This window comes from Rhipicephalus sanguineus, chromosome 11 (assembly GCF_013339695.2).
Source record: "Rhipicephalus sanguineus isolate Rsan-2018 chromosome 11, BIME_Rsan_1.4, whole genome shotgun sequence".
NCBI lineage: Eukaryota > Metazoa > Arthropoda > Arachnida > Ixodida > Ixodidae > Rhipicephalus > Rhipicephalus sanguineus.
The window spans coordinates 119,534,382-119,558,155 of record NC_051186.1 but is presented as its reverse complement, the minus strand read 5'-3'; the positions used below and the strand labels follow the sequence as shown (position 1 = coordinate 119,558,155).

Sequence of the window (23,774 nt, the reverse complement as noted above, 5' to 3'; positions counted from 1 at the left end):
TCATCTCAGAGGTAGGCGGAGCTGCAAAGAAGAAAAAGAAAAAATGAAGAAAGCGAGGGAAGAAAAAAAAAAGGAAAAAAGAGGGGGGGGGGCGGTGTACCAAAGCGAGAGCCGTAGAAGGCTCGACAAAGCAAAGAGCGGTGTATGGAAGCACCTTGGAAAGGCTGCAGAAGGGCGGCGCGTCTAGCACTCACAAAGGGCTGCATAAGCGGGCGGTGTACTTTTGAAGCCCACACGTGCTTAATGGATAAAGTCATTGGCGGACATACGCAGCAAGTGAGGATTACGTAAACAGACTTACGCACCAAAATGAGGATTACGTAAACAGACTTAACACCCTAAAAGGAACACTAGCAAACAGAAGCCATCCCAACGCGTTCCTTCGTAAGGCTTACACGGACGCACTAAAACTAGACCACACTGAGGCACTTTAACCACGCCCTAAAACCACAACAACAACGCCGCTTCTCACTACAAAATTTTCAAACGCACTTCCGAACATAAACAACATCCTCACAAGATACTATCCAATTCTAACAACCAACCAGAAGATTTAAAAAATCTTCCCCGAACCGCCTAATGTCGCCTACAGACGCAACACCAATTTTAAAGTTTTGCTCGTCCATGCAAAAGTCGCAACAAGAACTACACCAACATCTGGTCCTTTGGTCGCTCGAGATGCTTGACATGCAAACATATTGTTACGAATACATTTAACTTGTTTACAGTATGGAATAGTCCAGCAGTCAAGATGGCGGTTGTGTATCTTCAGAACACCGACACGTCGTCTGCCTCCTCTTCGCACACCTCCCCACAGTCATAGCTGCAACCCCGCTACATCGACCACCGGCGGCGAAAGCGCCGACTCGGCGCTTGTTAGCAGGCAGTGGGCGAAAGGTACGGCTTCAGGCGAGTGACGTGGACGACGTTGGAAGACGTAGAGGGCGCCGTATGGTCCAGAGGGGCGATGTCATAGGTGACCTCAGTCACCTGGCGTAGCACACGGTAAGGGCCGGAGTACTTGGGCAGAAGTTTTTCGGCCAGGCCAACATGCCGAGACGGAGACCACAGGAGAACGAGGTCACCCGGATTGAAGCGAACGTTCCGGTGGGAACTGTCGTATGTATGTTTCTGGCGGAGTTGCGAGTCCGAAAGGCGTCGATGGGCGATCTGACGGGCCTTTTCGGCTGTGCTAATAGCGTGGCGAGCATATTCGGTGGACAGGTGGGCAGGGGTGGGTACGAGCGTGTCGAACGGCAAGGTCGGTTCTCTTCCATACAAGAGGTAAAAGGGAGAATATCCAGCAGTGTCGTGGCGCGAGCTGTTGTACGCAAAAGTGACAAAGGGTAGCGCAACGTCCCAGTCGCGATGATCAGTCGAGACATACATGGCGAGCATGTCAGTGAGCGTGCGATTCAAACGTTCTGTGAGTCCGTTCGTTTGGGGATGATAGGCCGTCGTAAGCTTGTGCTTGGTTGCACAAGACCGAAGTAGGTCCTCGATTACTTTGGATAAAAAGTAACGACATCGGTCCGTGATAAGTTGACGAGGAGCGCCGTGATGTAAGATGACGTCTTGTATCAAAAACTCGGCGACGTCTGTAGCGCAGCTGCTCGGGAGAGATCTCGTAATGGCAAAACGGGTCGAATAATCCGTAGCGACGGCGACCCATCTGTTACCGTTGTTAGAAAGTGGGAAAGGTCCCAAAAGGTCGAGGCCGACAAGAAAAAAAGGCTCAGCAGGTACGTCGATAGGTTGAAGGAGCCCGGCGGGGTGCACAGCTGGCCTTTTCCGGCGTTGGCACGACTCGCAAGAAGCGACATAACGATGTACGGAACGGTAGAGGCCGGGCCAGAAAAAGCGTCGGCGGACACGGTCGTACGTTCTGGCAACACCAAGATGGCCGGCCGTTGGTACATCATGTAGTTGCTGAAGTACGGTCGAGCGGAGATGAGTGGGTACTACAACTAGTAGTTCCTGTCCCACTGGGCGCATGTTCCGGCGGTATAAAATGCCGTGGATAATGACGAACATGCGAAGCGAACTGTCCGTCGAGTCAGTATTCAGGCGGGTGATTAGATCTCGTAGGGACGCGTCACGCTGTTGCTCGTCACCGATGTTGCCGAAAGCGGAGAGCGAGGAAATACAGATGGACGTGTCATCCGTTACGAGGTCTGGATCGTCGACGGGGTATCGAGAAAGGCAGTCGGCGTCTTGGTGTAGACGGCCGGACTTGTAGACCACTGTGTACGTGAATTCCTGGAGGCGTAGAGCCCAACGAGCTAGGCGCCCTGTTGGATCTTTGAGTGCTGAAAGCCAGCATAGAGCGTGGTGGTCTGTGGTAACGGTGAAAGGTCGACCATATAAATAGGGGCGGAATTTACCAACTGCCCATACAAGCGCCAGGCACTCGCGCTCAGTAATAGAGTAATTGCGTTCGGCAGGAGAAAGGAGCCGGCTGGCATACGCAAGAACTCTGTCATGACCGGATTGACGCTGGGCTAACACAGCGCCAATGCCGTAACCACTAGCGTTGGTGCGCACCTCGGTTGGAGCGGACGCGTCGAAGTGGGCGAGGATCGGCGGTGTGGTGAGCAGCGTAATGAGGCGGGAAAAAGCACTGGCTTGGTCAGGACCCCACCAAAATGGCACATCCTTCTTGAGAAGGTCAGTGAGGGGGCGGGCAATATCTGCGAAGTTTCTGACGAATCGTCGGAAATATGAGCATAGGCCCACAAAACTTCGAACGTCTTTGGCACAAGTTGGTACGGGAAAATCGAGGACAGCGCGAACTTTGTCGGGATCGGGTCGGATGCCAGATGAGTCGACGAGATGCCCCAGAATAGCAACTTGGCGATGGCCAAAGTGGCACTTCGATGAATTAAGTTGTAGCCCAGCCGCACGAAACACGGAAAGAATAGACGAAAGTCGGTCGAGGTGAGACTCAAAGGAGGGAGCAAATACAATGACGTCGTCCAGGTAACAAAGGCAGATAGACCATTTAAAGCTGCGCAAAAGCGTGTCCATCATCCGCTCGAACGTGGCCGGCGCATTGCACAAACCGAACGGCATGACTCTGAATTGGTAGAGACCGTCAGGCGTTACAAAGGCGGTCTTCTCACGGTCGAGGTCGTCTACGGCGATTTGCCAGTAACCAGAGCGTAGGTCTATCGAAGAAAAATAGGTAGCACCATGAAGGCAGTCCAAGGCGTCATCGATACGAGGAAGCGGGTAGACATCCTTTTTGGTGATCTTGTTTAAATGCCGATAATCCACGCAGAAACGCCAGGTGTTTGTCTTTCTTTTTAACTAAGACTACAGGGCAAGCCCACGGACTCGAAGAAGGCTCAATAATGCCTTTTGTGAGCATCTTATCGACCTCCTGTTGAATAACTTGGCGCCCTGATGGTGAAACTCGGTAAGGACGCCTGTGAATTGGAGCTGCATCACCGGTATCTATGCGGTGCTTGACTTGCGAGGTTTGACCTAAGGGCCTACCGTCAAAGTCAAATATGTCAGAGTAGGTCGTAAGGAGATCACTGAGGTCTCTAACTTGAGAGGGCAAAAGGTCTAAGGCAATCATCTTGGTTATGTTGTTGTGCAGTGTAGAAGAGGGGACTGCGTCGACTCTGTGCGGGTTTGGAGAGACGACAGCGGGCAGTTCGGGTGACACCGATGAGATCTGGCACTCGTACGACGGTGACAGAGTAGCGAGAGCAATGCCTTGTGGTAGGACTTGAGGGCTCAATCCGAAGTTCAGAAGAGGAAGGCACGTCTTGTTCGCTGTAATAGTTACAACTGTGTACGGAGAGGAGACGTTGCGGGCCAGTAGAACACTGGGAGAGGGAGAGACCACGTAATCCCCATCCGGTACACTGGGATATGGTTCAACAGCGACGCAAGCTGGGCTTGTGGTGGCAGACGAACAGCCTCAGCACACGAAAGTTTCATCTGAACCACCTCCGACACGTCGGCGGACGCAGGCAAATCAAGTTGTACAACACCGGCCGAGCAGTCAATGACAGCAGAGTGGTCAGACAAGAAATCGAGTCCGAGGATGACATCATGAGGACAATGAGCGAGAACATGAAACATAACGCACGTCTGGCGGTCGGAGAACCTCACACGTGCCGTGCACATTCCGAGTACAGCCGGAGTTCCTCCACTAGCAACACGTACAAATAGGGACTCGGGCGGCGTAAGGACCTTATTTAATCGTGCACGGAGATGAGAGCTCATAATAGAAATATGTGCGCCGGTATCAATGAGGGCAGTCACAGGCACGCTATCCACTTCCACAGCAAGCAGGTTCTGGTCCGTAGTGAGGGTCAGCAGAGGGTTTTCAGGTCGGGGGTCGAATGCAGCATCACCTCCGGGAGCTGCATTGCTCAGTTTTCCGAGTATGGGCGTCCAGTAGGGCGAGGCGACGAATGGCGACGGGGCTGAGGTGACCGGGAGCGACGATCGTGTGGGGACGGCGAACGGCTGGAGCGTCGGACCGATGTTGTAGGAGCCTCATCGTATGGTGCACCGTCACGAGCGGGAAAATGCAGGGGTCGGTGGTTGTCGTCACGTCGATAGCCAGCAAACGAGCGAGATGGAAAGGTGCGAGAACGACAGTAGCGGGAAATGTGTCCTACACCGTGGCAACGAAAGCAGATCGGCTTGTCGTCCTGCGTTCTCCACTGGGCAAGGTCACGATACCGGCGAAACATTTCCGGTGCACGAGGAGGCGTTATGGAACTGACACGAGGTTCTGTCAACGAACATACCGGCTGCAGTCCGACATTTGCAAGCTCCTCCCTCACAACCTGCTGGATCAACGAGATCGTTGGTCGAGGATCATCAGATGGCCGCGTCAGGAAAGATGATGGCGATGCCGCCTCGATTTCTCGGCGCACGATGCGAACTACGCTCTCGTTGGTAGGCGGTTGACCGCATGGCGGCTGAAGGCCCTCGCAGGATGATGTAGCGGCCGTGTTCGGAAGTCGCATGAAATGCTGGGCAATGCGGCGACTCTTCAGCTCTTCGAACCGGCGGCACTCTTTGATGATGTCGTCCACGGTTGAGCAGTCTTTAGACACAAGTAAATTAAAAGCGTCATCCGCAATTCCCTTGAGCAAATGGCTTACTTTGTCGCCCTCTGACATGTTGGCGTCGACACGACGGCAAAGGGCCAGGACGTCAAGGATGTAGGAGACGTATGATTCGGTGGAAGTTTGTGCCCGACAGGAGAGTTCTTTAGAAGCGGCCCGCTGGCGTCCGACGGCTCTACCAAATAGGTCGCGAAGCTTCTGTTTACAGGCATCCCAACTTGTTAAGTCAGCTTCATGAGCCTGAAACCACGCGCCTGCTGTACCGCAGAGATAGAAGTCAACGTTGGCGAGCATCATTGTAGGGTCCCACCTGTAGACCGCTGCAAACCGCTCGTACTTCGCAATCCAGTCATCGACGTCAACGTGGTCGGTGCCTCAGAAGTTACCGGGATCGCGCGGTTGAGTCAATACGACCGGCTGTACCGGCTGTACCGGTTGTACCGGAGTCACGGTCGAAGCGGCAGCAGCAGAGTTGCTTTCTGTTGACATATTGAGGCCGTCCAGGACACGTCCGCTGCGGAGTTCCGTCTTTCGTAGTACCCAGCAACTCCACCAAAATGTTACGAATATATTTAACTTGTTTACAGTATGGAATAGTCCAGCAGTCAAGATGGCGGTTGTGTATCTTCAGAACACCGACACGTCGTCTGCCTCCTCTTCGCACACCTCCCCACAGTCATAGCTGCAACCCCGCTACAATATACAGCCAGCCACCAACGTAAAAAGCACAGCATTGGATTACATTCACAAAGTGACATCGAACTTCACGTGTACCTCAAAGAACCTGATTGAATTTACCACCTGTAAATAACAATACATAGGCGAAACTGGACAATCAATTCATGTAAGAGTGAATGGGCACCGCGCAGACACAAAGCACAATTAACCAAAAGCAGTAGCCAGCCACTTGAACCAACAAGACCACAATATTGATCAGACCAAACCTTACATTCTACAAACCAATTTACGGTCACAACGTGGGAGAAAATACATGGAATCGTATTTGATACACAAATTTCAATCCCTACACCCATCAGGAATAAATCTAGCACGTCGTAATTTGGAATCACTAAAAGCCATAGCATAATATTAGGAGACATAAAGTACGCCCAGCCTTCAAGTAACCTGGACAAATATTTGATTCGCAACATAATATCCCTACTAGCCTCCAAATACACTAACAATGTTTTTTAAATATTTCAATCTTATATATATAAATGTTTATGTATGGGGGTACATATTAGATATACATATATTACTCTTAAGAAGCCTTCATTTTCCAGAACCTTCGGAGCACGGTTTCCTTTCCCCCTTCCGCGCTTCCACGACCGCTCATGCCCCGCATTGTAAGTCTTCACCTTCCCAAGAAGTTCTTCGTGCCTTATTCCGACTGTACCCCCCCCTTTTTTTCCCTCCTCCTTCTTCTTACTGGACTGCCGCCCAATTTTTGAGGCCACCGATGACACTTCATGCGTATGTCCGCCAATGACTTCACCCATTAGGCACGTGTGGGCTTCAAAAGTACACTGCCCTCTTGCCCCATCATCTTCTGCAGCCCTTTGTGAGTGCTAGACGCTCCGCCCTTCTGCAACCTTTCCAAGTTGCTTCCATACTCCGCTCCTTGCTTTGTCGAGCCTTCTACGGCTCTCGCTTTGGTAGACCCCCCCCCCCTTTTTTTCCTTTTTTTCTTGCCTCCTTTTTCTTCCTTTTTTCTTTTTCTTCTATGCAGCTCCCCCTACCTCTTAGATGAGGGGCCGGAGCGCCGTTGCAAGCTTTCTTGAAATGATGTGGCAAGGGCTACACTGTTCTCTCTAGTTTTTCTCTTTCCAGGCCAAAATTACCTACAGCGACAAGCGCCACCGCTGGACATGACGTCATCACTAACCCTTTAAAACTAACACGCCAAGGATGACAGGGCGCCTTTGACAAAGATAGGTCCTCCTATTGAAACGTTAGGCCAGCCTGTCTGAGGCATTTTCTCCTGTTTGAAACCTATTCCACCCCTTTGTCTGCAATATCTTCAACGGCCTCTCTATTCGAAATTCCATGCCTTTTCTCGAAACAAGTATGGAACGCTTTTGTTGTGATATCTGCGGAAGAAAGCCTTACTTGATAGGTGCAGAAGACAATACTCTGCAAGTGGTACTTTATAAGTAAGAAAATACCGGTAGACGGAAGTGATGTACAAAAGCGAATTTGTGTGAAGTATTGAAGAAAACAAACAACATTATCGTCATTGCATCAAATTCTTTTTACATAACGATAATCCTACCCAGAATAAGGATTTAACCACTCTTCTTCCTGTGCGGGCCGAAAACAATATGATCTTTCGCCTGGGGTACATCATTATGCAATTTTGGAATAGTCTATTCTTTCAGCCCTTTTGTCGAAGTTTAAATTCATTAATTTGTCGTTTAGTAATTTCTGACAGTACTTGAATTAACAGCTGATACGTTTCACAGGGCACCAATTTATAGTTACATCATTATGTTTGTTTTATCTCTATCAACCAAATGTTACATGTTCGTTACGGGACTTGGTACCCTTTCATATCACTGATGTCTTCCTGTAATGATACAAAAGAGTACCCAATAATGAGCCAGCACGACAGTCAAAAAACGATTCCTAAAAACTTTTGTAGCTACAGAAAAGTACGAGTATTTAAAAAATTTATTCTCAATTCAACAGGCTTAATTTATATCGTAATCAATTTAGCAGCTTTAGCGTAATATAACTGAAATTTGAAGTAAATTTAGAGGCGAAATCCTCAAGCCTCGTTGAGGGGACCTTCGAGCGAAACATGGCAAGCAAATGAAGTTGTAAAAAAACCCACGTGACCTACGTCACTGATGATGTCTTCCTGTGATATCACAGATAGTAGAAATTTTTGATACCATTATGACGTCGCGTGTTGATGTCATCAGGACATCTTCGCTTGGTCAAAGGTGGGTCGGTCACGTATGTAGCGTAGCACCACGTGATGTGCTTCACGAGGTGAGGAAGCTTCATGAGGGAAACAATGCAATCGATTGAGAAATTCTAGATAATTTAATGTGTGTATCTCACACTGCGCCTGTTTATGTCTTTCAAGAACTCTGGTCCCCAATTGTACAAGCTATTTCATTTCCAAATGCGCAGCACACTTTTGCCTTCAAGTGTTACAGAGATTGCAACATGCTACCGAACCTTTGTATTCTCAAAACCCGAAATATAAGAAAGCGTCCCTGCGTTCAATGTTTACGCGAAAAACGTCACAAGACCATTCCAAAACTGTCTATACCGATCTACTTCGTGTGGCATTTCACATCCTGCTTAAAAATTACCTGCGCACTCTCTTTCACCAGAAATGTCTTCCTGCGAATGGCCACTGTTCTAGGGCAGTGATATATCCCCAATCATTATTTATCTTGTATTGAGTGCGTTATCGAATATCGAAAGGGGACCATGAAGCCATGCGAAGCCGGAGCACTTGCACGATCGCGTTCCGTTGGCGTTCGTTGGGCATGCTACCGGCCTCGGGCATGCTACCGACCTCGCGTCGTGGAACGCGAAGAGGAACGCTACGCGCGTCGTGTCTTCCCTCAAGCCTGGCCGTTAATTCTCACAGGGCGAGCGGGGAATGCGGTCGACAGGCGCGCGAGAGGGGGGCATCGTAGGAGAGGAGAGAGGGGGGGGAGGACGCGCATGCGCTGGCGCTCATCGCGGCGTTGCGCAGGAGAGAATTTCGGCATGTCGAGCCCGCATCACACTTTATCGGAGCATCACAGTTCATCCGAAGCATCAACGGAGTCAAGCGGAGTGAACCGAAGCAAGCGCTGAACTGAACGCGCGCAGCGCTCTACCGCTGTATATTCACACTTGAAGGAGAGGAGACTGAGGAGGAGAGTAGCGCATGCGCCGCGAGAGCAGAAGCGAGAACGCAGAAGCGCAAGCATGGGGTAGGAGAGAAGTGGAGAAAGTAACGCGCAGCTGTTGGGGAGAGGGAAGGAGGAAAGTTGCGCATGCGTAGTGTGAGTGCGGACGTCGACGCCACGGGACATAGACCCGAGCAAGAGATGCTTCGCATCTAGAAGTAGGTTCATGCTCGTTGCCGTGCTGTCTCTTCGTTTCTTGTCTATGCCGACAGATAAAAAATTATTGTGTAAACTTATCTTTGGTATCGAGCAAAGTCTTTTGCCGAGTATTAACTCCACTTTGGTTTGTTTGCAAGTGTCCGGTCAAATGTGCAAACAGAAGTGTAGTGCAACTTCAGCGCACGTAAGCATTCTAAGATGAGCGTTCGTGAGCCTCGGAGGTCGCGACTTTCGATAACAGTCTCCCTAAGTTGTTGTTACATAAGCTATTTAAAACATGACCTCTCCCTAGCCGGACAATATACGAGCTATATTAGCACGAATTAAATGCTGCAATGATGTGCTTTCGGATGCTACTCCAAAGCTAGCCATCTAAACAGTGCTTCCTCGGTGGCACAGTTGAATGTTAAGTGGGCACAACTAGTAGGAAACCATCCAAAGCATGAAAACATCGCTCTCAGACTCACAAAGCGCTATTCGCCTTGAAAATTCGTCTTTGCTAGTCCCGTCCTTTCCCGTCATTGGGACGGTTGTTCAATTTAGGAGCATATGATAGCCAGCCCAAACGAACACGTTAACATAGTAAACAATGCTATAATCCAATATGTGTAGGCTGTATTAGTTGATATAAAGGCAATATTTTCGCAAGCTCGCAAGCTTCTCGATATTTCCTCGGTATATTCTGCTAAGATGGCTTATTCCATAAAATCGTATGAAGTATGAGAAAGATTCCGATGTTCGATTGTTACCTTGTTTATGTTAAATATACTTTTGCCTTTCAGCACGTTGCCATCCCACTACACGCCGTTGCGTATAGTATTCAACATCGACTCTGGTACCTGTGATCTAAATAAAGAATTAAAAAATGCTCATTTACAGAACTTCTATGGGACCATAGCCTTTTGCCTGCTGAATGCAGACAGTCTTATGACGAATGTATATATGTTTACACTTTTAGAAACCTCAATGCACATTTATGTGTCTGCCTATCAGGGGCGTAGCCAAGGGGGGGGTTGGGGGATTCAAACCCGCCCTGGCTACGTCCCTGCTGCCTATGTCTCTGTTTGTGACTAAGCATTGAACTGCTATCATCCGTCATTGGTGAGTCCACGGGTAGTTCCACAGGGTATGGTTCTGTTTTGTTGGAAGAAAAACGCTTAAAGCTAACTGCCTAGCCAACCTAAGTCACTGTTTGTGACATCTGATCAAATCTTCCTTCGTAAATCATCATGCTCAATGTCACCTTGCGACAATCGCAAATTTTATAATTGGGTACGCAACGCCTTGCGTTAGCTTTTGTCGCCACTGCGCACGCGTCATACGCAACTCTTTTGCGGGCCTCCGTAAACTGATGGAAATTGCGGGCGTACCCAATCAATGCTATTTTTGCGTACGCCATTCTAAAACTACCTCGTATTTAATTGCAAGTATGTACGTGCCGAAAACTGAGATTCAATGGAGTGAACATGGCGATTAAATATACTAAACAGTTCATACTCACTTTGAGCACTAGGTATGCGGCAAAATATTATGTGGCGCTCTTCAGAAACAAAGTAATCTAATACCGGTGTCACACGTAGCACTACTGATTGCGACTAAACCCAATGCTGATCAAATTGCTCAACAGCGATTGGCTCCCTTCTGCAGCTTACGTAAAGAAGGCAATCGCGATCGAGAAATTTGATGCGGATCAGGCGTGATCGCGATCAAAAGCGACTGTTTGACACTGGTGTAAGATATCGCCCTGTAATCCTGGATATTGTATATTCTTCAATCTTGGCTAATATGTATTCTTTCACAAAGGTGGACATTCCAGTAGCAACGTTGGGTGAATACCATCAATAATGTGGAAATCCAAAAAAATGGCAGGCAGTGCAAGATGAAAGCTTGCGATGACAGCTCTAGCCTTGATGAAGACAAGTCACCTTGCCGAAACGTCGGCTCTAATACCCACCCCCGTTTTACGGATTTTTTCATGTATAATGTGGAGCGATACGTATGAAACAGTCTATCTATCGATAAATCTCTCTCTCTCTCTCTCTCTCTCTATATATATATATATATATATATATATATATATATATATATATATATAGAGAGAGAGAGAGAGAGAGAGCGGTTGGCTTCGAAGGTGTTTAGTAACCTTGCTTTAGCATTAGTATAATTTCGCATCACCTTTTCCAGCGATGCAGTATGTGGGTAGGTTCTGGCGGACTGCGTCCGCGGACAAACCGACACATACCACAACAATTTTCGGCGTCCTTCGGCCTCGCCCCCCTCAGTAGAGGTGTCCATCGCTACACGTGTCATTCGTCCCCTCGCCATGGTCAATGGCTCTTTCTCCAGTGTCGCGCTACTCGGCGCTGGAACTTCCACCAATCGCTATGCCCCTTTGTCTCATGCCGCAGAGATCGCGCTTGCGCTACCAACAGCAGTTGCCCTTTGAACTCGCTATAAGGACGGACATGTGTCGTTCGCTTTCAGGAAAAATAGCGGAAATCGAAGGAGCGCCAAAGCGCAGAGATGCGCGAAGGGCACGAAAACCATCTGAAGCCGCAACCGCTGGCTTCTCTCTTTACCTTGTGGAAGGACTCTGAATTTTTATTTCTAATAAATCATGTAGGTAAATACTTTTTGTTCCTGAACGAATGCCATTTTCCATGCGGTAAATTCAAACGTAATGGGTGAAAACAACCCGAACGGCCTTACCTTTTGGAAACTCTGAACGTAAGGCGGATACGAGGCTGAGAGGGCTAAGAGAGCGTTGGTGTTGTTCTGCCGCATGGAGCACCGATAACAGGCAAAAACTAGTTAACCAAGACGCAAGCTAGAGAGACAGAGGGAACACTCAGCTTTATTTCAAGGATGAAGCATGGAAACAGTCTCTTTAGTGCAGAATGCCTCTTGCTCGAGGCTCGTCCTGGGCTCTCGCGAGCAGCCTTTGCAGATCCTCAAAGCTGTAGCAGGCCAAGTTGAATGCATATCTACTGAATGAAGCAAAAGTAGAAGGCGTGAATAATTCTAATCGAGTTCATTCATAGGATGCACACATATCCTCCATGACCGCATCATAAGTGTTTGGCAGGCCGGTTCATCCTAAGTGCATGATAAGTGTCTTCAGCTCTGTCATCAAAGAAGATAATGTACGTTTACAGATACAGATTGTACATAAAAAATAATTTCAAAATATTATGTAATACTCACCGCAATTTTCTTTCATACAGACAGCGACAGCACCCACAAAAATACTGCCAATTTAGGCTACTAGAGCTACAGGTAGTCATGCATATACGACACGAGGTGCGACGCATAAGCGTGCGAAGCTTCGCGTTCCTCTTTCCCACCTTCCTTTTACCTTGTTCAGTGCAGAGCAGGGTGAAACCGCCCACGTTACCAGTCATAGATGGCTCTATATGCGATAACATGGGACACGAAGCGGCGAGCCCGAATAATCATGTCTTTTTTTTTTCACATGTGACCCATGTTATCATAGCGTTACAGTGTATCTGATGAATAGCATTCAAAGATGAAGTTTTTCTCGAATACTTGCATTCTGTCAAGGCGGCGGTCATCACCGCTATATATAAAATATGCAATAAATCGCCTAAGTAAAGGTTAAAATATTTCTTTAAGGGCACTCGCGCAAAAGAAAATTATTTTCTATGCAAGACAGCGACTAGAAGCTGTCTCTTTAGCCTAGAATTACATGCCACACGAAAAGCAACCGCGAAGTGCGAATAACGATAATTATGAGCTCAGTGCTGCACACGTTTTTCTATATGCAGCAAAGTAGCTTGAAATAAACTAAAGAATAAATGAATGAATATGGAAATAATACTCGCGAGTAGAGCCCTGATTATGTTTTCATGTATATTATGCTGAGTGTCTAGAAAGTAGCTGTAGGGTGAGCATTTGATCCGCGCGCTGCTCATGAACAAGTGCTTACTAAAGAAGTCATTTCAAGATTCTTTGGAGCACTACATTATTCACGTTAGCTTCTAGGCAGTGCTATTTTTAGACCGCAATGACTACCAAGTTAGCGTACAATGAGTTGGCAAGTAAGCGTACAATGAGTTTTCTGTGGAAGCAGCAGGTGCAAATTTTAGGAAACTCTGCAGACAGAAGAGTACAACTGCTGAATAGCTACTCCAGTTCTAAGAAACGCTACAGAAACTATTTTTGCTCAATCAATTATGATAACTTTTCACAGCTGTGTAGTAAATGCATGCAAGACTCCTGTCACCGAAGCACTCAATCAGTGCATTGCTGCATCAGGCATCTTCATTTAGCTAGACCACTAATTTGACTGCAGTTCATCACAGTGCAAAAGAAAGGCCGGCGCCCTTTTCAATCCTGGCTCATGATTATGACGCGTAATGTCTACTCGCTCTAATCACGTACCATATATATCATTTGCTGAAGTTGCTATAAGCGTCTCTGCACACAGTTACGACTTACAGCCACCACGTCGACATTTCTTCCATCACGCTTGCCAAATCCAATACTCCATCATCGCGGAAGCAACGATTCTGACATTTAGAGCATGCTACACGTGCGTTGCTTAGATCCAGGCTTGTTGTTACCAGATAAATGTAACAGCAAAAGCGACAGAAGTGCGGTATCGGAATTTACACTGACTCACGAGATTAGGTGACGTGACGTTTGGCAATACCCCCAACGCGACAGGAATGAAATAGAAAACCAAGCTGAAAACTACCTACGGTTGCTCCTTTTTGCCTTTATATAGCCTCGTTGTCATCGATTGGTAACTGAAAGACGAACACCCTACTCGGTAAAGAAGTAAAGAATAGGCTGGCGCAGGGAACTGTAGCAGCTGGAACTCGAGGTTCGACACAAACGGTTATTCAACGTAACATACGTGCTCTCGATTATAGTAAGAAGCGTTCGTGCCGAAACAGCGTCGCTTACCGGCAAAGGTAAAAAAACCATTTTTTTTATAGCGACCGCATATAAAGGAGATCGTTATTCATGGTATTTTTGTCAGGTCTTTCAACATGTAACACGTAGCTGTGTCTTGCTTTGTTATCCGCAGTTAACTAATTAAGAACTGTAATATTTTGGCTCGCGTAACTTGGCGTGAGATTTGATACTCTGAACATGCCATAAAAATGTCATGCCCATGCTGTGCGCTTTTCTACAGCGTCCACATGTGGTGATAGAAGCTGCAGTCTCTACGCAGGCCAATTATGGTTTGGTTGGTTTACCGGACCTAACGTTCAAATGCGACTTCGTCTATGAGAGACGGCGTCGTGGACGTCTCAGGATAGTTTAGACCACGTGGCGTTCTTTAACGTGCACTGAATTCGCCCAGTACACGGCACTGACATTCCGCCTCCATCAACGTTCGACCGAGACGGCTGGGATCGAACCAGCATCTCTTGGATCAGCATCAAAGCACCCTAACACCTAGGCCACCGCGGAGGCGGCAAGCCAGTGATTACACTTGAATTGCGAAGCACGGTACCTTTTCGAATGTGGACGAGCTACCAGTAATCACTCGGGAATCATCATTTATATTCTAAATTTCATCGACTCTTCCCAGCAATATTGTTATGAATTTCATATGTTATACTTCTCTGAGGCAATATCTTTCCGCAGTAAAATATTTCTAGTCTGCCAGTTTTCGCTCAATTCGTTTTACTTATGGCACCAAATAAGACGCGGACTTATAAAGCATTGGACCAGCATGGATACTGGCCAAACTGGCCGCGACTCAAAACCCAGTCGGTGCCGGAAAAAAGCTTATTCAGTTTTTGTACGTAATTAGCAAACCAAATTAGGCACGTCAACTACTCACATTCACTCTAAATATGTTTGCAGTCTTCGAGACGTGTTTTTGTTGCCTAACAGGAGTCATGCTTTCTTGAGTCTGCATGCCCTGGGAAAACCACTACACACCCGGTAATTCTAGCTAACCAATGTTTTCTAGGCTATCATGCTGATGTAGCTTTTCCAATAGGACCGCAATCAGCAGGACGTTTTGGAGATAATAATAATAATAATAATGATGATGATGATGATGATGATGATGATGATATCACGGGTTTAACATCACAAAATCATAATATGATTACGAGAGACGCCGTAGTGGAGGGCTCCGAAAATTTCGACCACCTGGGGTTCATTAACGTGCACCTAAATCTAAGTACACGGGCCTCAAACATTTTCGCCGCCATCGAAAATGCAACCGCCACTGCCACAAAAGGGAACCTATTTATATAAGAATATATGAACATTCTTGAACAGGCGGTGTCGCTCGAGCCAACATGTCGAAAAGTGGTCTTGTTTTCTTAAATCCAATTGTTGCCTTGAACAAGACACGACCACTTGTGGAAACGTTGGCTACTGCGATACCCCATGTGCAAGAATATTCATCTCATTATGGCCTCATCTTTCTCGGAACTTCTGCCTTGTTATTGTTTTTACTTAAATATGAAGCATCTCTCGTTGAACTACACACACATCGACCGTATCTATCTATCTATCTATCTATCTATCTATCTATCTATCTATCTATCTATCTATCTATCTATCTATCTATCTATCTATCTATCTATCTATCTATCTATCTATCTATCTATCTGTGTGTCTGTCTGTCTGTCTTTCTGTCTGTCTGTCTGTCTGTCCAGCCGGTACTCTCGTGGTCCATCTGTGAGCTTGCTCTATGTGCCTAAATTACGCACATCAGTGTATGCGAATAAATAACGTGCTCGCATGACTACCCTAACATTTCTGTCATTAATGCCATCCAAAAAAAGGGCAGGGTGAGGGTAAGATGCAGGTTTTCGATGAAGAAGGAAGAAGATGTTTAATGACAAGAAGGAGAAGGGGTTCGCCTGGAAAGCGGGTTTCTAGCCTGCTAGTACCTCACGGGAGTAAGGGGGAAGGGGAAAGAAAGAGAAAGAGGGAGGTATGATGATAGGGGACTATGTTATGGCACAACCCTACAGAAACCTTCGGTATGCCATTCCAATAATTCCATATTTTTCATACGGAATCCATATGTTTTCCGTATATTTCCTATATGGTTTCCATGTATTTCCGTAAGATTCTTACGAAAACATACGGAATTATTGGAATGGCGTACGGAACGTTTCAGTATGGAATTAGTCACTGTACACACTGTCTTACACGGAGAGAGGACACGCGCGAAAGTCTTTATACCGCACATGCTCTAAAGACGAGCACCTAAACCTGTATTGCTGAGAAATCTCAAGAGGCACTGTAAACTTCGTTGGGCCTGGTCTGCATGTTCCCAAGAACTTAAAAGCTTCTCCTCCGAAAATGGTCGGTTGGCCAGACGATCTACGACGCACTTAAGGGATTGTCTTTCGGTCGCGTATTGAGGGCACACGCACAGAATGCGGTGAATAGTTTCAGACGTGTGACACACACCGCAGTTAGGGTTTCGCTCCTGCCCAATCTTGCAAAGGTATCTTCGTGTATATGCAACATCCAGCCGCAATCTATGTAGTAATGTTTCTTGGTCTCTCCTTAACCGGCATGGAAGCCGAAAAATATAGCCACGGGCGTTTCCTATTATCACTTTTGCTTTATTCGGTTTTCGCCCACAAAGACTGTCAGCAACGCCCAGCGCGAACCGCGCCTCATCGTTCGAGAAGCTTCCCGATCATTGTAGATCGTTTTGTTAAGATTGCGCGCAAGACGCGCACACTCGAGCTTATTCTAGAATTTACGCGACAGCCAGCGATAACGCTGGAATATTCGACGGCACATGTTTAAATGCCGACGCGCTTCACCGCTTGTCAGTTGATCGACGGACGACGCCCTGTTAGCCGCAATCATTGTACAGCGTGTATTGCTGTAGTTCTAGTTCTCATTTTCCGGCCACAAGTTCGGCCAAATAAACAGTTTCACCCTGCAAAGGCCGACTGCTGTCTTCGTCAACGTCACGACCACGTGACATCTGGTGGAGGTGCTGCTTCATGATCCGGACGCCACCGTGGAGCGCTGACCCAAGCCCAAGCCGCGAAGAAGACGACTCTAAGGACAACCCGGTTCCTCGAACCAGCCGCCGGTAGAAGGGACAACAACCAGAGTACGGGCTCCTTGCCGAAAACGCCAGGCAGCCGAATACCGTCACATCGACCGCCGAGACGATGACAGACCCCCTGCCACCTACAACGGTAGTGATGCAACAACCAAGGGAGCCACCGACTTTCCGTGGATCGTCGTTTGAAGACCCGGAGAGCTGGCTGGAGACGTACGAGCGAGTCGCCACCTTCAACCACTGGGACACAGAAGAGAAGCTGCGCCACGTCTACTTCTACTTAGAAGACGCCGCGAAGACGTGGTTCGAAAACCATGAATCGAGCCTTCAATCCTGGGACCTCTTTCGGACGACGTTCCTCAATACCTTCGCGAGCATCGTCCGGCAGGAAAAGGCCGCTGCTTTGCTGGAGACAAGAGCACAGCTACCGAATGAGACGGTCACTATCTACACGGAAGAGATGACGCGACTTTTCCGCCTGGCCGATGCTGCCATGCCTGAGGAAAAAAAGGTCCGCTTCCTTATGCGGGGAGTGAAACAAGACCTCTTTGGAGGATTGATGCGGAACCCACCAAAAACTGTCACCGAATTCCTAAAGGAGGCTACAACAATTGAAAAATTCCTCGAGATTAGGACGAAACAATACAACCGCTCAACCCTGTCGACAGTCTACACCAAAGCGCACTCGCTAGGCACCGACGATCTACGGGAAACCATCAGAGCGATAGTGCGGGAGGAGCTGCGCAAGCTGTTGCCTTCAGCGCAGCCTCAAGTGGATTCGATCGCCGACATGGTCCGCGAGGAAATCCAGCAGTCGCTGGGCACCCCCGATGCAGCGCAGCCGCAGCTGCAAGCAATGAACTATGCTGCAGCAGCCCGGCGCAACGCCCCCGCTCCTCGTCCACGTCAAGACGCCGCACCGCCGCAGCAGTTCTGCCGCCAGACGCCGCCGCCGCCGCCGCCGCCATCACCACCAACGCCCCACCGTCATCCTGTCGCCCAGCGCTGTGCCCCGCGCTACGCCCCAAGGAAGACCGACGTTTGGCGCGCCCCTGACAACCGCCCCCTCTGCTACCACTGCGGGGAGGCCGGCCATACGTACCGCCGCTGCCAGTACCGTCAGATGGGGCTACGCGGATTCGCCGTCAACGCGCCGCGCCCGCAGCCAGGCGAACGGCCCCGCGACATCGATGACTACCTCACTGGAACACAGTGGCAAGAACGACGACCTTCCCGCTAGCCGTCGCCCGGCCGCTACATGTCACCGCACCGCCGGCAGTACACTGGCACAAACCAGGGCCGGTCGCCTAGCCCGTATCCGGGAAACTAAGGGCAGCAACCGATGGAGGTGCGGTTGCTGTACGACGAAATGCCGAAGATCCTCCGCGGCTGCCGACGACAACGCGACGAGACCTGCACAACACGACGCATACCGGACGGAGCCTTCACGACGAAACCTCGCAGACCGAAGTAGACCTGACGACGCACAGGGGAAGCAGCGGAACAAACCGACGAAGCCGTGACCCGACGCCACGACCTAACTGCAACTCAAGACGACGAACTAGCGACCTCGACGTTCTTATCGACGGCCACAGCGTCACAGCTCTCGTCGACACCGGAGCCGACTATTCTGTCTTCAGTGGACCGTTCGCTACCAAGCTGAAGAAAGTAAAGACCGCTGGGAGTGGACCCGAAATCCGGACAGCTGGAGGCCACCTGATAACGCCGATTGGTGTCTGCACGGCGAGAGTCACCATCAATAACCGGACTTATCCTGCGAGCTTTGTAATCCTGCAAAATTGCTCTAGGGATGTGATACTTGAAATGGACTTCCTAAGTGACCACGGCGCCGTCATCGACCTGAGGTCTGAGTCGATAACGCTAACCTCAGACAAAGCGCTCCCGCCCTACGCGATGCCAGGGAATCATGCATTGAATGTGATAGAAGAGCAGGTGACCGTTCCGCCGCGCTCCAGCGTCATTATTTCCGTCGGCACCGAAAAACCTGCGAACATTTCAGGCGTCATCGAGGGCGATCAGCAACTACTCCTGAACCGTCAAATTTGCGTCGCAAGAGGTATAGCCGAACTCCGTGACGGTAGAGCAAAGGTAGTGCTGACAAACTTCAGCCACGAATATAGGCACCTCAACATTGGTACGACGGTCGCCTACATCGACGAATGTGTGGCCGCCAGCAATGCTTTAGCGCTCTTCGATGCTGCCGAACCTGCTTCGACGAATCGAGGTCCCGAACCAGATTTCGACGTCAACCCGAGCCTTCCGAAGGTCAAGCAAGACCAGCTGCAAACCCTGCTCCTGCAATACAAGCACTGCTTCTCGTCGTCATCACGAATTCGACAAAGTCCGGCGGCGAAACACCGAATTATAACGGAGGAAAGTGCGAGGCCCCTCCGTCAGAGCCCCTACAGAGTTTCGACTCGAGAGCGCGACGCGATAAAGAAACAAGTCGACAAGATGCTACGCGACAACGTCATCCAGCCGTCCAAGAGTCCGTGGGCGTCACCCGTGGTGTTAGTGAAGAAGAAGGACGGGACACTGCGCTTCTGCGTTGATTATCGGCGCCTGAACAAAATCACGAAGAAAGACGTGTACCCCCTCCCACGAATAGACGACACCTTAGATCGACTACACAACGCGACGTACTTTTCGTCGATGGACCTCAAGACCGGCTGTTGGCAGATCGAAATAGACGAAAGAGACCGAGAAAAGACCGCTTTCCTAACGCCCGACGGCCTCTTTGCGTTCAAGGTCATGCCTTTCGGTCTTTGCTCGGCACCTGCGACGTTCCAGCGCGTCATGGACACCGTGCTGGCCGGATTGAAGTGGCAGACGTGCCTTGTGTATTTGGACGACGACGTCGTGTTTTCCTCAACATTCGACGAGCATCTCCGGCGGCTTGAGGCAGTACTTCAAGCAATCAAGGCCTCTGGACTGACCCTGAAGCCAGAAAAGTGCCGATTCGCGTACAACGAGCTCTTGTTTTTGGGTCATGTGATCAGCAAATCTGGAGTGCGCCCAGACCCGCGGAAAACAGCTGCCATCGCCGACTTCGTGCCTCCCACCGACAAGAAGGCAGTGCGCCGATTTCTCGGCTTATGCGCCTATTACAGGCGCTTCGTCAAAAACTTTTCACGCATCGCCGAGCCACTGACGCTTCTCACGAAGGCTAACGTGGAATTCAGGTGGGAAACAGAGCAAGTGCAAGCATTTGAGGAATTTAAACGACGCCTGCAGACGCCACCAATACTTGCGCATTTCGACGATCGCGCCAATACGGAAATACACACTGACGCAAGCAGCCTAGGACTCGGTGCCGTCCTTCTGCAAAAAACTGATGGGCTTAAAAGGGTTATCAGTTATGCTAGCCGGTCATTATCCAAGGAGGAAGCCAACTATTCCACAACAGAAAGGGAATGCCTTGCCATCATCTGGGCTACGTCAATGTTTCGCCCCTACCTCTATGGCAGGCCCTTCAAAGTTGTCAGTGACCATCACGCCTTATGTTGGCTAGCTAACTTGAAGGACCTTTCAGGTCGTCTCGCACGATGGAGTCTGAGGCTTCAAGAATTCGGCACTACCGTCGTGCACAAGTCCGGACGAAAACACTCTGACGCCGACTGCCTCTCTCGTGCCCCCGTCGACGCACCGCCGCAAGACGACGACGATGACTGCTTCCTCGGAAGTATAAGTGCCGACGACTTCTCCGAAAGGCAACGAGCCGACGCGGAACTGGGAGGCCTTATGGAGTACCTCGAGTGCAAGACCGCCGTTGTTCCGAAGGTATTCAAGCGAGGACTGCCGTCGTTTTTCTTACAGAACGGCGTTCTCCTGAAAAAGAACTTCTCGCCACTTCGAACGGACTACCTTCTTGTCGTGCCCTCATCATTGCAACCAGAAGTCCTCCAGGCCCTACACGACGACCCGACGGCTGGACACCTCGGTGTTTCCCGCACGCTCGCCAGAATACTGGAAAAATACTACTGGCCACACCTTGCTGCCGACGTCGCCCACTACGTCAAGACTTGCCGAGATTGCCAGCGACGGAAGACACCGCCGACTAGGCCAGCGGCACTTCTGCAGCCAATCGAACCACCTCACCGGCCGTTCCAGCAAATCGGGATGGACCTACTGGGGCCGTTCCCGACGTCCACTTCCGGCAACAATGGAACGTCGTAGCGACTGAATACCTCACCCGCTACGCCGAGACAAAGGCCTTGCCCATAGGCAGTGCCGCCGAGGTAGCCAAGTTCTTCGTGGAGAACATCGTTTTGCGTCATGGCGCCCCAGAGGTCCTTATCACTGACAGAGGTACCGCCTTTACTGCGGACCTAACTCAGGCGATCTTCAAGTACAGCGAGACGAGCCACCGCCGCTCCACCGCCTACCACCCGCAGACCAATGGCCTCACCGAGCGTCTAAATAAGACCATCGCCGACATGCTCGCCATGTACGTCGACGTTGAGCACAAGACGTGGGACGCCGTCCTTCCGTACGTGACCTTCACTTACAACACGGCCGTCCAAGAAACGACGCAGATGACGCCGTACAAGTTGGTCTACGGAAGGAGCCCGGCGACGACGCTCGACGCCATGCTACCCAACGTCACCGACGAAGAAAATGTCGACGCCGCCGCTTACTTACAACGTGCAGAAGATGCTCGACAGCTGGCCCGCCTGCGCATCAAGAACCAGCAGCACACCGACAGCCGTCGCTACAATCTTCGACGCTTCGTCGAGTACCAGCCCGGCGACCGTGTCTGGGTCTGGACGCCAATACGACGACGCGGACTGAGCGAGAAGCTTCTTCGACGATACTTCGGACCGTACAGGGTACTTCGACGCCTCGGCGCACTCGACTACGAGGTTGTCCCTGACGGCATTACGAACTCTCAGCGGCGCCGTGCACGACCTGAAGTCGTCCATGTCGTGCGCCGTAAACCATATTACGCGCGTTAGCGAATCTGAGGACTGTCATTTTGCTTTATTATTCTACTTTCTTGCTTGTGCTTATTGTTTGTTGTACTTTGTTGCTTTATTCTTGTTATTTATTGTTGTATGCATTGGCCTGTTCTGCTTTAAGCATCGGGACGATGCTTTTTCAGAGGGGGCTTTGCCACGGGCGTTTCCTATTATCACTTTTGCTTTATTCGGTTTTCGCCCACAAAGACTGTCAGCAACGCCCATCGCGAACCGCGCCTCATCATTCGAGAAGCTTCCCGATCATTGTAGATCGTTTTGTTAAGATTGCGCGCAAGACGCGCACACTCGAGCTTATTCTAGAATTTGCGCGACAGCCAGCGATAACGCTGGAATATTCGACGGCACATGTTTAAATGCCGACGCGCTTCACCGCTTGTCAGTTCATCGACGGACGACGCCCTGTTCGCCGCAATCATTGTACAGCGTGTATTGCTGTAGTTCTAGTTCTCATTTTCCGGCCACAAGTTCGGCCAAATAAACAGTTTCACCCTGCAAAGGCCGACTGCTGTCTTCGTCAACGTCACGACCACGTGACAATATGACCAGAGTCAAGTCTGTAAAGGCGCCCTTGGCGATAATTAGGGTTATTCCATAAGCGTGTCATAGATGTTTTCATAGACTCAGCAAGCCGTTGATGTCATATCGGGAAAATTGAATTGATATGACTTCGCCGTTAGTGTGCGCCGATTTTGCTTCTGCGTCAGCTTGCTCGTTCCGAACTATGCCACAGTGACTGGGAATCCATTGCAATGCAACGGTATGCCCGGATTGAGGAGCCTCAGTTAACATATTCTTTATGTCGCACACCAGAGGACAGTATGCGATTCCTCGGTTCATGTAATTGCTGATAAGTTGGAGTGCCGGCTTGGAGTCGCAAAATGTCCATATCGCGGGATTCTGTTGTACAATGTAGCGGGCAGCTTGTCGGACGCCGGTCAGCTCAGCCGCAGTAGGTGATGTCCGATGTGCTATGTTGAAGCGTTTCGTGATGCCCATGTGAGGTACCGCTAAAGCTGCTGCTGAAGAGGTCTGCGTGACAGACCCATCAGGAAAATGATGCACCGTATATTCGTAGATTTAGGCAATGTACGATAAAGCTAAATGTTTAGTCTAGCGGTTGGTATTTTCGACTTCGTTTTTATCTCCGGGATCTACAGTCGCACGATCGGCTTAGGCATCGTTCAGAGAGGTATTCTGGGAGTCGCTTGTGGTGCATAATTTGAGGGCAGCAGATTTTGCTGCGACATCACAGCTTCCGATTATGCAGCAGTGGGCCGTGTGTAAATAATTTCTCTCAGTGGATGGTCTCGGTGCCTTGTCAATAACCCAGATGTGCTCGCAGTGGCTCTTGTTGAAGATAAACGCGAGCTGGACAAGCACGTGCTTCTGTAATAGTACCCCATGTAGAAGTACATCGAGGTACTCCTTGGCAAATTCTGAGGGCGCGGGCCTGAGTACCCTCGCTTGTACGGATAGCAGATGTCCAAACACAAAATAAACAGGGGAACTGTAGCGGAGGTATCCTGCAAAAAGTGCCTGGTATAGCTGTAGTAGAGATGACTTCGATGGCCCA

General features: G+C 49.5%; 1 protein-coding gene across 1 annotated transcript in view; it reads left to right on the top strand.

Annotated features, from left to right (window-relative positions):
- The window catches only part of LOC119373346 (uncharacterized), a 273,279-nt gene that overhangs the window by 16,039 nt on the left and 233,466 nt on the right, over positions 1-23,774 (top strand). The window contains exon 4 of the mRNA XM_037643982.1: positions 9,952-10,038. Within this exon, the coding sequence (XP_037499910.1) occupies positions 9,952-9,986 (35 nt within the window). The 3' untranslated portion in view covers positions 9,987-10,038. Of the gene's footprint in view, positions 1-9,951 lie in introns of the transcript that reaches the window.